The sequence below is a fragment of the Oryzias melastigma genome, linkage group LG15 (assembly GCF_002922805.2).
Source record: "Oryzias melastigma strain HK-1 linkage group LG15, ASM292280v2, whole genome shotgun sequence".
Lineage (NCBI taxonomy): Eukaryota > Metazoa > Chordata > Actinopteri > Beloniformes > Adrianichthyidae > Oryzias > Oryzias melastigma.
This window is the reverse complement of record NC_050526.1, coordinates 25,403,066-25,418,174: the sequence shown is the minus strand read 5'-3', so window position 1 is coordinate 25,418,174 and position 15,109 is coordinate 25,403,066. Positions and strand designations below refer to the sequence as shown.

The 15,109-nt window shown below is 41.4% G+C and overlaps 1 protein-coding gene across 2 annotated transcripts in view; it reads left to right on the top strand.

The window, feature by feature from the left end:
• The window catches only part of foxn2a (forkhead box N2a), a 23,273-nt gene extending 9,309 nt beyond the window's left edge, over positions 1-13,964 (top strand). Inside the window, exons 2-6 of one of the 2 annotated variants that reach the window (XM_024297479.2) lie at positions 5,760-6,337; positions 7,775-7,899; positions 8,068-8,117; positions 8,736-8,804; positions 10,818-13,964. In XM_024297479.2, coding sequence (XP_024153247.1) covers positions 5,774-6,337; positions 7,775-7,899; positions 8,068-8,117; positions 8,736-8,804; positions 10,818-11,242 — 1,233 coding nt within the window. In that variant the 5' untranslated portion in view covers positions 5,760-5,773 and the 3' untranslated portion in view covers positions 11,243-13,964. The remainder of the gene's footprint in view (positions 1-5,759; positions 6,338-7,774; positions 7,900-8,067; positions 8,118-8,735; positions 8,805-10,817) is intronic. The other variant, XM_024297480.2, reaches the window with a different exon arrangement.
• The last annotated feature ends 1,145 nt before the right edge of the window (positions 13,965-15,109 follow it).

Genomic DNA, 15,109 nt, shown 5'->3' with positions numbered 1-15,109 from the left:
TACGACATCGGCTGCTGTAGCAACTGAATCCTGATCATGAGATTGACTCCAGGAAAACAAATATAAGCCCAAAAAAAGATTTATTTTGAAACTGACATCATCTCAACTCCTGGATTTGTCTTTTGCATTTATCTCCATATGTCTTTGTGTATTTCTGAATAGGTAAGTGCTTAACAGCATAAAAGAGCTGTTTGAAATGGGGGGGAATGTGCCACAGCACCTGCCGTTCGGCCGTCTGTTTGCACATGAATATGATGAGGCGGGCGTGCGGGACTATTTTAACTTGTAGATGAGGCATCAGGTCAGCACCATTGCAGCATGGCTGCACTTTCAAGGATGAGCAGCAGTCAACAGGCCAGTTTGCCTTATTAGCCCCCCCCAGCCCAACTCACTAGTGCCCTATTAAACATTTTCAGGCGCCTCTCTTTGATGTGTTCTTATAAGAGCAATTATAACTGTGATGGTTGGAAAAAAAAATTCAGAGATGATGAACTAGCTGTAGTCCTGGCAGAAAATCTCCCTTATCCCACTGACTATCAGAGGGGAAGAAAATTGTCAAGTAAAAATCTACAAAAACTACAATTTCCAGATCCCCACCACTTTCATATGAGTCCCCATCTGTTATTGTTCTCGCAGAGACGTTAAAGCAAACTTTGGTTTGAATTTGAGGCTCAAATCATTTCCCTGCCATAAAACTCAGTTTACAGGCCGTGGTTCATGGCCTGTTGAAGTAGAAGGGATAATCATTATGGAGTGTTTACAGCTGACTCTCCAGAACAGTTGTCCACACCTTTCAATTAAATGGCTGGCTGGAATCACATCCATGTTCAGCCACACCTGTGCAGACCTGTGTTTTACTGTGACCTAACTGTTTGTCAGCAGTATAGCATATTTCATTTCTACTCTTGAAAGAAAACGTTCTCTGTTGGTCAGGTTAGATAAACATTAGGGATGCAGTGATGCTCTTTCTCCATAATTTGTTGGGTCATGGTATTGTTTTGGTCTGATTAAGGATTTGTGTCACAAAAGAAAAAAAGAGCAAAAAAAAAAAAAAACTTTTTTAAAATTTTAGTTAAACAATAAATAATAATAATAATAAAAAATACTTGTCTGACACTTGAAATGTAGTCTTGATGTATGTAGTTAGGATGAAACAAATCACTTCCCCCATGAACTAAAGAACCATCCCATTCCTAACCCATAGTTCAATATGAGGTCAGTCCACCTTTAGCAGCTATTACAGCTTCAACTCTTCTGGGAAGGCTTTCCACAAGATTGAGGAGTGTGTTTCTAGGAGTTTTTGGACCATTCTTCCAAAAGCGCATTGGTCAGGTCACACACAGATGTTGGTGGAGAAGATCTGGCTCTCAGTCTCCTCTCTAATTCATCCCAAAGGTGTTCTATGGGGTTCAAACCCAGACTCATCCACTGCTCTAGAGTCCAGTGACAGCGTGCTTTACCCCACTGCATCTGGCGCTTTGCATTGGACTTGGTGATGTGTGGCTTGGATGCAGCTGTTCACCTTGGAAACCCATTCCATGAAGCTCTCTGCGTACTGCACTTTGGCTAATCTGAAGGTCACCTGAAGTCTGGAGCTCTGTGGAAACTGACTGCAGAAAGTCGGTGACCTCTTTCCCTTTAGCATCCGCTGACACCTCTCTGTCAGTTTACAAGGCCTGCCACTTGGTGGCTGAGTTGATGTTGTTCCCAAACTCTTCCATTTTGTTCTGATAGAGCTGACGATTGACTGTGGAATATTTTGGATATTTCACCACTGGATTTGTTGCACAGGTGGCATCCTGTGACAGTTCCATGCTGGAATTCACTGAGTTGCTGAGAGCAACTCATTCTTTTACAAATGTTTGTAAAAACTGCCTGCATACCTGAGGGCTTGATTTTATACACATGTGGCACGGCCAAGAGATTAGGATACCTGATTCTGATCATTTGGGTGGGTGAGAAAATACTTTTGGTAATATAGTGTAATTATGAGTCTTTGCCATTGACTTTATGTGAAAACTGGAGTAAGTCAGTGTGATATCATCTGTAAAAGCTTACTTCTGGTTCCAATGATATGAAATAAAATCAATTGCCATTTTTTGCGATTTGGATGCCGCTATGTTAGAGCCAGATGACATTAAAAAACAATGATTGGTCTTAATTATTCTTTCTATTGCAACTACTCTCACCAATCAGGAGTGAGCTTGTTGGAAGCCCAGGCAATCTTTTTTGAGGCATCTGATTAGTCAGTTTATGACTTGAATAACTTGCAGTACAAAAAAAACATTGTCAAAAAATAGCATTAACAAAACATGTTAAAAGAGGTAACAGAGCACGAATGCTTATTCTGACGAATATAAATAGAAATTTATGGGATTTTAGCACTTCCTGTTTGGAACGCCAGGTGGGAGGGGTCGCTCTGTCCAGTTCTCATGCACAGTTAATGATTTTTGCACAAAAAAATCAAGAAATGAAACAAATCTCTGTATTGATTTGTTAAATTGTTATGTTTTCAAATTAAAGATTATTTCAGCTTTGATTAATTTATTTCTATAGCCACCCCTAAAAGATTTTAATGTCGTTTTAAATAAAAATGTTCCTTCTCCCCTTTGGAAACTATAAACTGTACTCTGTAAATTAAATCAGGGGCTGAGACTGTCATGTCACAGCTTATATGTGTTCTTGTTTTTAGCAGATATGTCTTTTTTTGACACAAATGGGCAGTCCTCGTGTTGCCTGACAAATCTGATTGCTCCACTTTGCTGAGAGCTGTGATTCATCTTAGACTGTGGATAACTTGCACAGCCCACCACCCAGCCACTCGTGTCTTTGTCTCTCTGAATTGTGTGCTTTCATTTTTCTCTGTTAAGCTTTGTCTTTTCACAAATGAATCTCATCTGCTGCCTTTTCTTATGTCTGAGCTGTCTTTCCCTTTGCTGTCAACAGGGAAAGCTCATTCACTTACTTCCTAAATGTTGCTTAGAAACAGCATTTTTTTTCTCTAATTCGGTGAAGATAAGTCTCTCATACGTGGGGCGGGTTTTTCCTGTTCCTTTCTCTTGCCTACTCTGACGTGCTGTGGCAGATTTACCTCAGAAACTGTTCAAACCACCCTCGACTTTGACCCAGTTCCCATAATAGAAATGAAAATGACGTGCCTTTCGATCACACGGGACACCTTTACCTCTCCCACCTTCACTCGGACCTCCTCCAACCGAGACATCTGCCGTCCAGGATGCCGGTCCGGCAGCAGCGTTCATTTCTCATTGGTCATCCAAAGCTGTGTCAGCCAGCATGGATTACTTATTTTTTTCATACTGACTCTTCTTTGTAGGATTTCTGGTTGTAATTGAAAGGACAGCCTGGTTGCCATGGTGACGCCCAGGACATAAAGCTTGTTGTGAGCTGAGACAAAGAGTGAGCTCTTTATTCTGCTGGTCTTACAAAGCAGGATGCAAAACCACTGCTTGTTTATGTTATGGAGAGTTTGACAGATTTTAAAACATATTTTTAGATGTGAATTTATCTGTTCCCTTTAAAAATGAATGCAAAATCATTTTTTTCTGGTTAATTTAAATTTAGATAAAGAAATGTATCTTTATTTCTCAGATAAATACACATTTATCTACAGTGGAGAAGATCTTATTTTATAAATATAGGAAAATTACCAAATTTTTAATATAATTTTCTTTTTAAATAATATTTTCTACTTACCTATTATGAAAGTTGTTATATTTTTAGTATAACAATACAAATATATTTCTTGCAAGATATCTTAATTTATGAACACAATAGTTTGACAACTTGAATTCTGATCTGTTTCGTTTAAATGTAGTTCTTTTGACGTAAATTAGGGACAGAATGGTGCTTTTTGTTCATTCAGGGTTCAGACTCAGAGTAAGTTTTGTGCTGACATGTGATCTGAACACGTCAGCGCACGAACATTGAACTCGTTCAGCCTCTTTTAGTCGTGGTTAGCGGCTTATGGTGTGAAATATAGAAAGCTTCAGAATCCACACAACTCCCAGATGCTCTTTCTTGATTTAAACTGGATTCTGGAAAAAAAAAGAAAAACTCCATGGCTGCTCCATGTTTGGTAAACTGCTGTCTCTGGAAGATTAACACCGGCTGAGCTGCGTGCTGCTGCTTCAACCCACACCCAAAACATCACTTTGTCCCACAGCAGCCATGGACTGCAAAGATTGTTTTCACAGTTTTCCTGTCTTACTGCGGGTTTAAACTCAAAAACTCACCAAAATTAGCACATACCTAGTACCCGGTGAAAATGAATTTTGGGCATAGCAAATATGACCTCTCCCCTAAAAATGATGACATCACAGTGTGGAAATCTGTCTTTAAAAAATGAATGAAGCAAAAATCTCCTAAGGGGCTCATTTTTTTTTTCACTAAAGAAACCAAAGCACTTGTTTTCATCTAGATGATCTGGAGAAAGTGTTAAAACTATTATGGGATGGTCACAGGACCTACAGCTTGTTGGCGATTTGTGGCAAAATGCGAAATTTGGCAATTTTCACATTTTCCAGCAATATATAAAAAAATAAAATAAAACTTGTTCAAGCTATCTTCATGAAATTTCACACACATAACGCCAGCTCTATCCTACAACCACAATAGAAGATTTGTTGACCCTTGACCTCAGAAAGAGGCCACCATCTGTAATTTTCCAAAAAAATTTACCTTTAGTACCTTTTCCAAATTTGAACTCCTCCAAGAGATTTCAATCTATCACCTCTTAACTCTTCGAGCATCATTGGGAAGCTACTTGGGAAAAATTGTAGGTTTTAAAGTTTTTAGATTTTGAATGGCGTTTGCGGTCAAGCTTGCAAAATGGCATTAGGCCTGCACTGGAGGTCCAGACCTATATCTGTGTATTTTTTACCATTTAATTAATCACATTCTATTACAGGCGGTGTTAAAGTGTTCTTGTTAAAGTAATAAGTGTACTTGAGGTGAATTTGTTAATGACGCATCTATCTTAGTGTATTGAGTTTCTTTGTGCTGTTAAATGGCTGATATCTCCTGGGGTTGTAGCCTCTTTATACTACTTAATCTGACATGGAATAAATTGAGACTTGATCCTCGCTGAATGCAGATCAGCCTTTAAGGGCCATCCGCTGCCTGAGATGCCGGCTTTCCACTCATTCCTGCAGAGGCCGGACCCTCTCGTGCTCATTTCCACATAACGAGCTGCTGGGTCTCGGCTCAAATGTGGTGGCTGCTTAGAAGTGGATTCTTAAGTCAGTTCAGTTGCTCTTGAGGATCTCCTCAAATGTCCTTGATTTGAGTCAAGAGGAGGGACAGTTTAAGGCCAAGCCAGGGGGGGTAAAACAAGAGGAAGAGAAGCTTTTAAGACGGGGGGGTCCAAACTTTTTTCAAAGAGGGACAGATTTGGGGAGGTGAGAATGTAGGAGGACCTACCAATCAGCTTCAATTCCTTGAACCGTTATACTGTAATAACATTTAATGCTAATGAGCTATTTAATTATTATTATTATTATTTGCAATGGAATACTTTTCATTTCTTTTCATTGAAATCTAAATTATTTTTTTATCAAAATTACTGTGAACTTTGTATTTGAAGACCAGGAATAAAATAAAGAAAAGTCTGTCTGAAAAAATTATTAAAAAAAATTAAATGTGAAGACAGCAGCATTTGGTCCATGACTGGACTTTGGTATTTTTCTGTCATCATCACAATGATTTTAGAGTTCCTAACTCCATCTTTTCTTTCTCTCCAGACCTCTTTGATTTAATGGGTCCAATCACTGGGATGTCACCAGATAAGAAAACGGAGATTCCGGGTATGCAAGAGGAGCGGACAGGACTCAGAGGTGGCTGTGGCGTGGGAACTCTGCCCGAGGCAGAATGTGCATCCAGTCCGCTGGCAACAAGTGTGGATCGAACTGGCGGGACGGAGGACGAAGAGCTAACCAACCTCAACTGGCTCCACGAGAACTTGCTTCAGAACTTTACATTAGGGGGTCCCGAGGCTCAGCCGAGTGGCAGCCCTCTCTTTGACATAGAAGGAGACTACGGGTCGAGCCAGGGCCCGTCATCGTCCTCCTCATCCTCGTCACATGGCAGAGGCAGGGAGAGGGACTCTCTGAAGTCTAAGCCTCCTTTCTCGTTTTCCCTGCTCATCTACATGGCCATCGAGCAGTCTCCCAGCAAGTCTCTGCCTGTGAAAGAAATCTACGGCTGGATCCTCGAGCACTTCCCCTATTTCTCCAACGCCCCCACTGGCTGGAAAAACTCAGTTCGTCACAACTTGTCTCTAAACAAATGCTTCCGCAAGGTCGACAGGAGTTTGGGAAAGGTAGGTCAGCAAGATGGCAGATCGTTTTCACACACTTCCTGTTCAGTTTTGGGTTTAGTTGATATCAACAAGCCAAAGGATAGGAAATGTGCACTGTCGGGCAAAATTCCTTTTTCAGGCTGCAGTGCGGTTTCTGTGATGGTGTCCAGGATTTTAGCGGCGCTGCGAGCGCCTCTGACTTTGCAGCGATAAGAGTGGAATCCAGTCAAGGTTACAGATATTCCTCTGGAGGAAAAGCAAACACAGCAAACTAACAAAGGACATTATCTCCTGAAGCCCTTTAAGGTGGAGCATCTGTTTCACTCTGAGGGGAGCATCACAGAGTTCAACTTTTGTGTGCAGGCAGAACACAAAGTTGACTTTAAGAGCAGAAAACAGCAATGAATTTACTGATTTATTTCACTTCTTTCATGGTTGTCAGAAAAAAATAAAAGAAATCTGAATATTCTCATGTTACAAAAAGGCTCAAGCACAATCAGAGAATGTTAGGAAACACACGCTGTGATTTGTTCATTTACTAGCTGGTGGTGATGCTAAATTTACAAACACATCAACGGGGGTTTGGCTTCACGGAAACAGCTCATTCACTCGGATCGGCGTGAGAGCACGGCTCCATTCTGCACCTGCCGAAGTCGAGCTGGTTTCCCACCTTGGGAGGGGATGGTTGTTAGGACTCTGAGCAGCAGCAGCGTGGGGCGGCGCAGCCTGCTCAGCATGCAGGTGCACAGCGTGAGCCCTTCGTCTGCTGAGACACCAGCACTAGTTTCACATGACACTGGCTGGTGGTTTCCGTTGCCATGGAGACATTTCCTTCTTCCTGCATCAGAGCTGGCTGGTAATATGAGTCAAGGTTATTCTCCTCCCTCCCTCCCTGCTTCGCTCTGCTCTCCACCAGATAAAGAGCCACACACTCCTCCTCCCATCACATATTTGTTGTTAAAGCAAAGCTGTCAAACTATGTTAAGACTGTTTAAGGTTTGCTCATTTAGTTTTTACAGTTTGATGAGTTTTCGAGACAGTCTGCAGGTAGTGGTGCTCATGCAAAATAAGAGGAAGTCTTTTGGAAAATGTTTTTTTTCCCCTTGTTACAAAATTTGACATTTAAATGTGTATTTCTGCTGACTTATTTCTGTAAAGTGAATAAAGATCTAATTGTTATCAGTCAAATAATACATTGGTTAACTAACTTGATTCCCTCGTTTCATAGAATTTGGATTTACTTTTTAACTCTAATGAAGGTAAAAGTGTTTTTTAAGTTGGCATTAACAATAAATGAGGTGGAACACATTTATTACCAGCTTTGCAGGGTGATTCTGCTTCAGTGGTGCATAGAGGACGTTGTAGTACAAGAAGAAAGTTGGAATATTATTTAAAGTTAGACGTAACCCCAAGCACGTTTGGGTTCTGAGGTCTGACTGAGCCTGCTCTGTCCTACAGTCTAACGGAAAAGGTTCTCTCTGGTGTGTCGACCCCGAGTACCGCCCAAACTTAATCCAAGCTCTCAAGAAGCAGCACTTCCCAGCCGCATCTGCCTTCTGCACACCGCCCGCCTCCCCACCCAGGTAACCTGCCATCACCTTTTTATCGTTCCCGCTTTTGTCTTTGGGAAAATATTGGAAAGCTGGCTTTAATTGGCAGATTTGACTCAAGTCTGACAGAAGTTTTCCCCCCTTTTTGTGAACATTTCTTCAGTAAATTTTGACTCCACGTGTTTTGTTTACGTTCTGCAGTGCCTCTTCACCCCCCCGCCATCTCATTCTACAAGGCTGCTCATTCAAAGGTGAGACACGGGAGACGCCACCTGCGTTTGTGACTGTAAACAGAGATAGTTTAGAGTGCATTTTTTCCAGCTTGTGTCTGTGCAGTATTTTGATTATGTTGCCTTTGCACATTTCAGCCCCCAAAACATTCAGCATCGTTTTGTCCTCAACTCTTGGTTTGATTTGTTTCTTTCAAGTCATTGATGCCTCATGCAGACCATAACATGAAGGGCTCTCATTCGGCGTTTCAGCCCCCACCCCTTCCCTTTCTTGCCTCCTGGATTTGTAACCTTGACGACAAGCAGAGGTTCTGCTGGTGCTCAGTGTTGAGCACTCAGTCTCACTGTAATCATTAATAATTTAGAGCTCCAGAAGTGAGCTACGAGGCTTTCAGACACTTTGTCAGGTCTGAAAAGATCAGATGCACTCTCACAATAAGTGGCTTGAATTTATCCTCTGCTTTGTTTCGGTGAGCCCTCTGCAAAGCCGCTGTGTTCAGGAAGCATCTGTTGGGTCACCTTGTGCCTATTTCAAAAACAACTAAAGGAATCCGGTCCACTCAGTCCTAGCAGAGATGCCATTCTACCATATTTCAGTATCTTAGGACTGACCATCATGCATGTTCTCTCCTCTTCCAGAGTCTGACATTGATGCTGCCACTGCCATGATGCTCTTAAACTCTGCCCCTGGGCACCACGTTGACCCATGTAAGAGAACCCACGTGCAGGCAGACTGTCACCCACTCTTTTAGCTCCTTGTCTCCTGCCTTTGACATGCCACCCAATCATTGCTTGGTTTTTATTTTCGGTTTGTGTGCTTTTGTGTGTCATTTTATGTGTTAGGACAGAATCTGCTACTTGTTTTGGAGAGGATAAGAGTCACTTCTCTTGCTGTGATGGTTTTCAGCTCTGCTTTCTCCTGCATTCAAATAAATATTTCTAAGCTAGACTTTGGTTGTAGACATTGACTGTATTTGAGAACTGGACTGAGTGGGTATGACGTCACACATAGAAAACAGCTTGCTTCCAGGTTCAATCAAATGAAGTAAATTCTGGTCGTGTCCAAATTCCCTGACGACTCCCTAACCCCTAAAAGACCATGTATATAGTGCAGGACTATCCTGTGCTCTAGATATTGACGCAATTGTGTTCTGTGTCGTGATAGGCTGTTGATCTTGTCAATCATTTTCCTCCGTACAGAGACGCTGCATGTGCAGCTTGACAGAGTTAGATACATTTTTGATTGTGAGCAGATCTTTTTTTTTATTCTTTAATACTGAACCTATAATACTGATTGAACTTTGAGTTTAATTAAACGTGCGAAAATGTTAATGCCTGTTCACAAAAAGTGTACAAAGTGTGTAGTTGGGGGTTTTACAGCCTGAAACTTGTGTAATCCTACTTTAATTTCCTATATCTACTATTATTTATGCAACATATCCCCCATGATAAAAGTGAACACTGAACATTTTACAAAAACTAGTCATCAATCTGCTTTGTTATGATGATGAAAACTTGGATAATCTATAAGAAAATGATTTTTATGTAATTTTTTTCAAATGAAAAATAATTCAAATGCTGTGCATTGTGGTTGATTTTTGCCATTCTAGGGAACATCGATGCTGACTAGTTTTGTGCAGACTTCTGGGAAATTTCTAGCACACTGGATTTTAGAATTGCAGATTCGGACTAAATGACAAACCCTATATAGTGCACTAAGAAGTGAGTGATGAGAGAATTCTGACACATTTTTTTGTGATATGGATGCCGCCATGTTGGAGCCAGACAACGTCAGTAACCAGAGGTTATGTCTGCATTTCCTCATTGGTCAGTGCACTGTTTTGGGTTTTAGCCTTTTGTGGTGTCTAAATCTATAAAAATCCAGTATCCTTGAAATGTCTGCAAAAAACAGCATGCATCAGTGCTAAATAGATTTCTGAATATAGACCACGATGCATTGCATATAAACGGTTCGTCATTGGACGTATTGTATTGTATTTTTTCATAGGTTATACAAGTTTTCATCACCAGAACACAGAGGATTCATAAGTAGTCTTCATAAAATGTTTGTATTTACTACGTTTACTTCAGCAAATGGGTGTGTTTGCTGTTCAATAAGGTAGCTTATGTCTAAAATCATGTTAAAATCCAGGGGACTGGATAGTCCAGCATTATACAGTCTTTTAGGGGTTGTGAGAAAATTTGGACATAGACAGTAATTGGTCCAAAATCCATCAAACGTTTTGAACATTGGACATGTAAGCCACATACTTTTATTCAGGCATCTGATTGGACAGATTATAACAGAAGAAAAACGTGATTAAAAATAGGAATCAGCAAGAATATGTTTAAAAGGTATCAAAGCAAGAATGGTTTTTCAGACAAATATAATGACTGAGTTATATATAGTTTATTTCTCTATAGAAGTTTTGGGGATTTTGACTTCTTGGAGACAGTGGATACTTCCTGTTTGGAATGCCAGGGGGGAGTGGTCACTCAATCCAGTTCTCATATATATTCTCAATAGTTATAGTCAAGCTTAAATTCTGCTAGATTGGTGGACTGTCGAAATGCCAGCGTCTTAATTTAACCTTTTTCTCTTTATCAGAATGAACCAATAGGATTTCTTAGCTATAAATTATCCCGATGTTGGATTTAGAAGGAAACTGTAAAGCACAGCTTCTCTTCATTTGTGTACTTATTAGTCTTTGCTTGCTTTAGGTAATTCTGACAGTCCGCTGGACCTCTCCCGGCCAGACTCGGTCCTGGTGAGCAGCGATCCAAAGCAGGACCACAACTACAGCAGCGCGGCCCTGCAGCGCTGCTCCTCCCGTTCTTCCTCATCCTCTTTTTCCTCCATGGACGAAGGTGGCTGCGACCGCAGGCAGTCTTGCCGCGCCGGCAGCGAGGGTTTCCATAGTGACGAGGACTCCGACCTCTGGGACGAGAGAGGCCCCCACCAGACTCCTCGACGTCCTCCCGCCATCAAGTGGCCCATTAGCAAGAAGGCGCGCCGTGAAGTGAAGCCAGATTTGGATGAGGAGCTGAAAGAAGCTGCGGGCTCCTTGCTGCACTTGGCTGGTATACGCAGCAGCATGGAGGGCTCAAAACGCACTGTCAAGAGCACTAAACTAAACCGGAAATAAGGTTCTTTTTTGCCCCTAAGACTCCGGACCCTGTGAGCCCTCACCTCTGACCCCTACCACGTGTCCCGGTGTGCCTCCTTCTCCTTACCTGATTGTTCATCGGCCATTTTGAGCCTTTTTTGTTTTTTGTTTGGGAGTTTCTCTGTCCAACAAAGCAAATGGCAATAGTATCGTTCACACAGGAGAACAAAGCCATATAGAGTAACTCTGGGGACGGGGTGGGCGTTCGGGCCATGGAGAACCATCAAGATACCACCTATCCAAAAGGATCTGCCCGTTTTGGCCAGATTAGAAGAAGATTTCTCTCAAAGACAAAATGGGATGAAAGTTTTTCAACTCACAACGTTGCATGCTTCCTCCTCAAACCTGTATCCTCTTCCAAGTGAATCTATTTATGAAGCGAATGAATGCATGTTTGTAATAGACAAGATCTAACCTCCTGGTGTTATCAGTTTCTCCTCTTTGTGCTCCATAAAAAAAAAAAGAAAAAAAAAACGCCACTCTTTCAAAAGGAGCTCCAGCTCTGTAAATCCTCTAGTAAGAGATGCAATAATTCATCCACCACCTTAACTTGTCATTATTTCATGAGAATGCTAGTCAAACGTCACAGTTAGGAGAATGAATGGAGTATTAGTATCATCTTGTAATGCGATACACTTATTACACACGAGCTGTGGCTCGGTTTCAGGATTAACAAGATATGGGAATAGTATTACTCTGCCACTGCCAAATTTGATTGCACAGTTAGTTTTCTATATTTTGCCCAATTTTGTGCAAACATGTTTTCTTTTTTGTTTCTGCAAAGCCACTTCTGATTCTGCCAAACCCCCATTTTTTGTTGTGCAAACTGAGCGTATGTATATTCACATGTTTGGTGCCAGCCTATGCAAAGTGAACATCTGTCTGGGTTTTCACTGCGTTCTCATAGGTTTCCCTGCAGTCTTTTTGTTTTGTGTGTTTATCTTTGACGACTACAGCCTCATCCTGAAATGTAGAGGAATAGATTGGCACAAATATTTTTTTTATTTTTTAGAAAAACCGTGGATCCACACAGCCTGTTGAAATGTGATAACAGTAAGGTTCTTTAATCCTCTGCTTGCTGGAATTCAAAATCTGGCTAAAAAAAGGAGGATCTGGATCACTAGCAATCTAAATTATTTGTGATCTGACACAGATAATCTACTGTTGGTTTAACCTGTGGCCAAATTGGTGCACAATTTAAAGGATTGTGTTGTTGCGGTTCAAACTGTGTCCAAAGTTGATAGGATAGTCAAAGCAATCTAGAGCTGCACGAGATACCGAGGACAGGCACTGACCCAAATTCTAGCCGGGATCGTTTCACCGCCGCTCTTCCCCTTGAACAAAATAAGGAAGCACATACTTTCCTCTCAAGCTGGGAAATAAGAGTGTCACGTTGTCGATTGTGTGCAGTTCACTAACGGGAAGTTGTGAGCTGCTCGTGCACGCCACAACCGCCATGTGAACTCTTGAGACGCGCGCAGCTCGGACGAGCTTCACTAGAACCGTATCTGCCCGAAGTCCCAGTATCGCTGCGACTGTCAGTGCCAAACATTTCTGATGTAAAAGTCCACGGTCACCGTCGTTTCTGCTGACATGCTGAGTTTGAAAAAAAAAAAAGGAAATGGGAGAAGAGCGTGGTCAGCGCGGTGACCAAAGCAACCTCTGGGTGGAAAAGACGTCGCTTTAGAGAGCGAATTGTGAAAGAAGATGTTCTCTGAACTGCTACTGGCATACACTGGTTTTATTTTTGCTGTGAAACAAGAACAAATTGTTCATCTTCACCTTATTTATACTTTTAATTTATGGGATTTATACTCTATCAAACACTGGTCATGTAAAACGAATGACAAGGCACCTTTATTTTTCCTGACCCTGTGAATTATTTTATTGAGACTTTTTTTCTTTTTTTTTACAAATTAAGTATTTTGCCAATGTTTTTCTTTGTCTGTAAGTACCCCCTGGTCCCCAAACAGAACCCGACTGCCAGTTTCTCTTGGTGTTTTGGTTTTTCTTGTTCATTAGACTGGTTAGAAAGCAGTTGAAGTCCCTTTTTCTCAGATGTACACTTTCTAATCATTTCGTTTCACATCTGAATCATGTTTAGGTGTTTAGTCTCAGATCAGCTGTTTGCTCATTACTGATCAGATTCTTGAGAGAATAATTACTGCCACTCATAGCTTCCGAGTATGGCTTTGGGGGTACTGACAGTTCGTTGTAAACTGGATCTGACCGATGTTGCCACGACTACATTTGAGTACAGCTGCAGAAGAAGCCGTGGAAAGACTCGTACAGGAACGCTCTCCATCCTTCTCCCTGTAGCACCTGACAAAGTAACGCTGGTATCGAAGTGACAGATGTGTGGACGATCTACCTAAACATTATGGAGTGCCATGAATTGCACAAATTCAGAAAAAAAGAGAAAAATCCTACCTGCTTTATCGCTCAACAGCTGTTTTTGAATATTGATTGTGTGATTATGTTGCAGTTCCTAAGGGTGTAATAATTCCTGCATTTGACAAATCTGCCAACCCAGTATCAGTTTGTCTGTCGTCTGCCATGTTCACTGGACTGACACACACCTTTTGGTTTTTGTATGCTAACCTCTGTTGATAAAATGTTTATAAGATTTATTTTCGCCAAAGATATGCAATTGCATTATATATGGTATTACAAAAATATTAATAAAATCCTGTTCTTGTTATTTTTGCTGAATTCTTTTCTTGTCTCTCGGACTGTGGAATGCCTTCACTTTCCATTAGCAGACTGCTATAGCTGTACGTTTGATCAATGCTGCCGTCTGCTGTGAAGGTCACAAGATCATCTTTCTTTCTATTAGAGGTCTGGGGTGTTCAGGTTTCACATAATCCGTGCCTTAGCTGGCAAGTATTTCCCATCAAGCCGTCAGTTTCTGTGTTTTGACGGCTCGGCGCGGCGAGCGGCCGCCCTGCCTTACTCTTCCTTTTCTCCGGCTTGTTTTGAAAGCGGCGACATGGCAGACAGCCAGAAATGCACCTCACATCAATGTAAATTCCAGGGCTGCGCTGGTGATTGATGCTTCATCAAATGTGCTAACGACACTCTTTGCTGTAAGTTAATTAGTCATGGAGGACTGTGGGATGAGCATGGTGTGACCCTGAACAAGGGCTTGTCTGACTAGCCTTAGGCCCACAGGCGCGGGGCTATTGTTCAATAGAGTTCTGTGTGGACTGCAGAGAGAGAGAGGGGGGGGACTTCTCCCTACTGACTGCCTCAATTCAGCTGGAAATCAGAGCAACATCCCCTCCCCCCCTCCCACATGGCCCTAGCAACCACGCCACGCCGACAGTTGCCAGGCAACCAGACAATGCTGGAGCCACTGGATGCGGTGCGCGTGTGACAAGAGTTTGTGTTTTCCCTGTTTACATTCAAAATCAGGAATAGTGAGTCTGCAGCACGGGAAATAAAAAATATATGGATATATAATGCTGCACTGTAAAAACCCCAAGAGATTATAATGGATTAGATCAAATTAATCGTGTAGGATTTGTGCTATGATGGATGCATTAGCAACATGTCATTTCACTTCAAGTCTAAATGGGGTCATGTGCGTTTTAAAGGGAAAGCACAAAGAATAACCATTTCTATTGACACATAAATATAAAAGGCAAAGTGTTCAAATCTAATTCACTTTTTGAATATGCAATCATACATTTCTAATTGACAGGATTGCATTTTATTTTTGTTTATTTTAATCATTGTAGACAAGACAAGAAATCAAAGATCAAATTCATTTCAGAAATAAAGAAATGCATTGTTTAGAAAGGAAAATTAACAAAAATGTAAAAAGATGATGACCTCTTGCAGTAT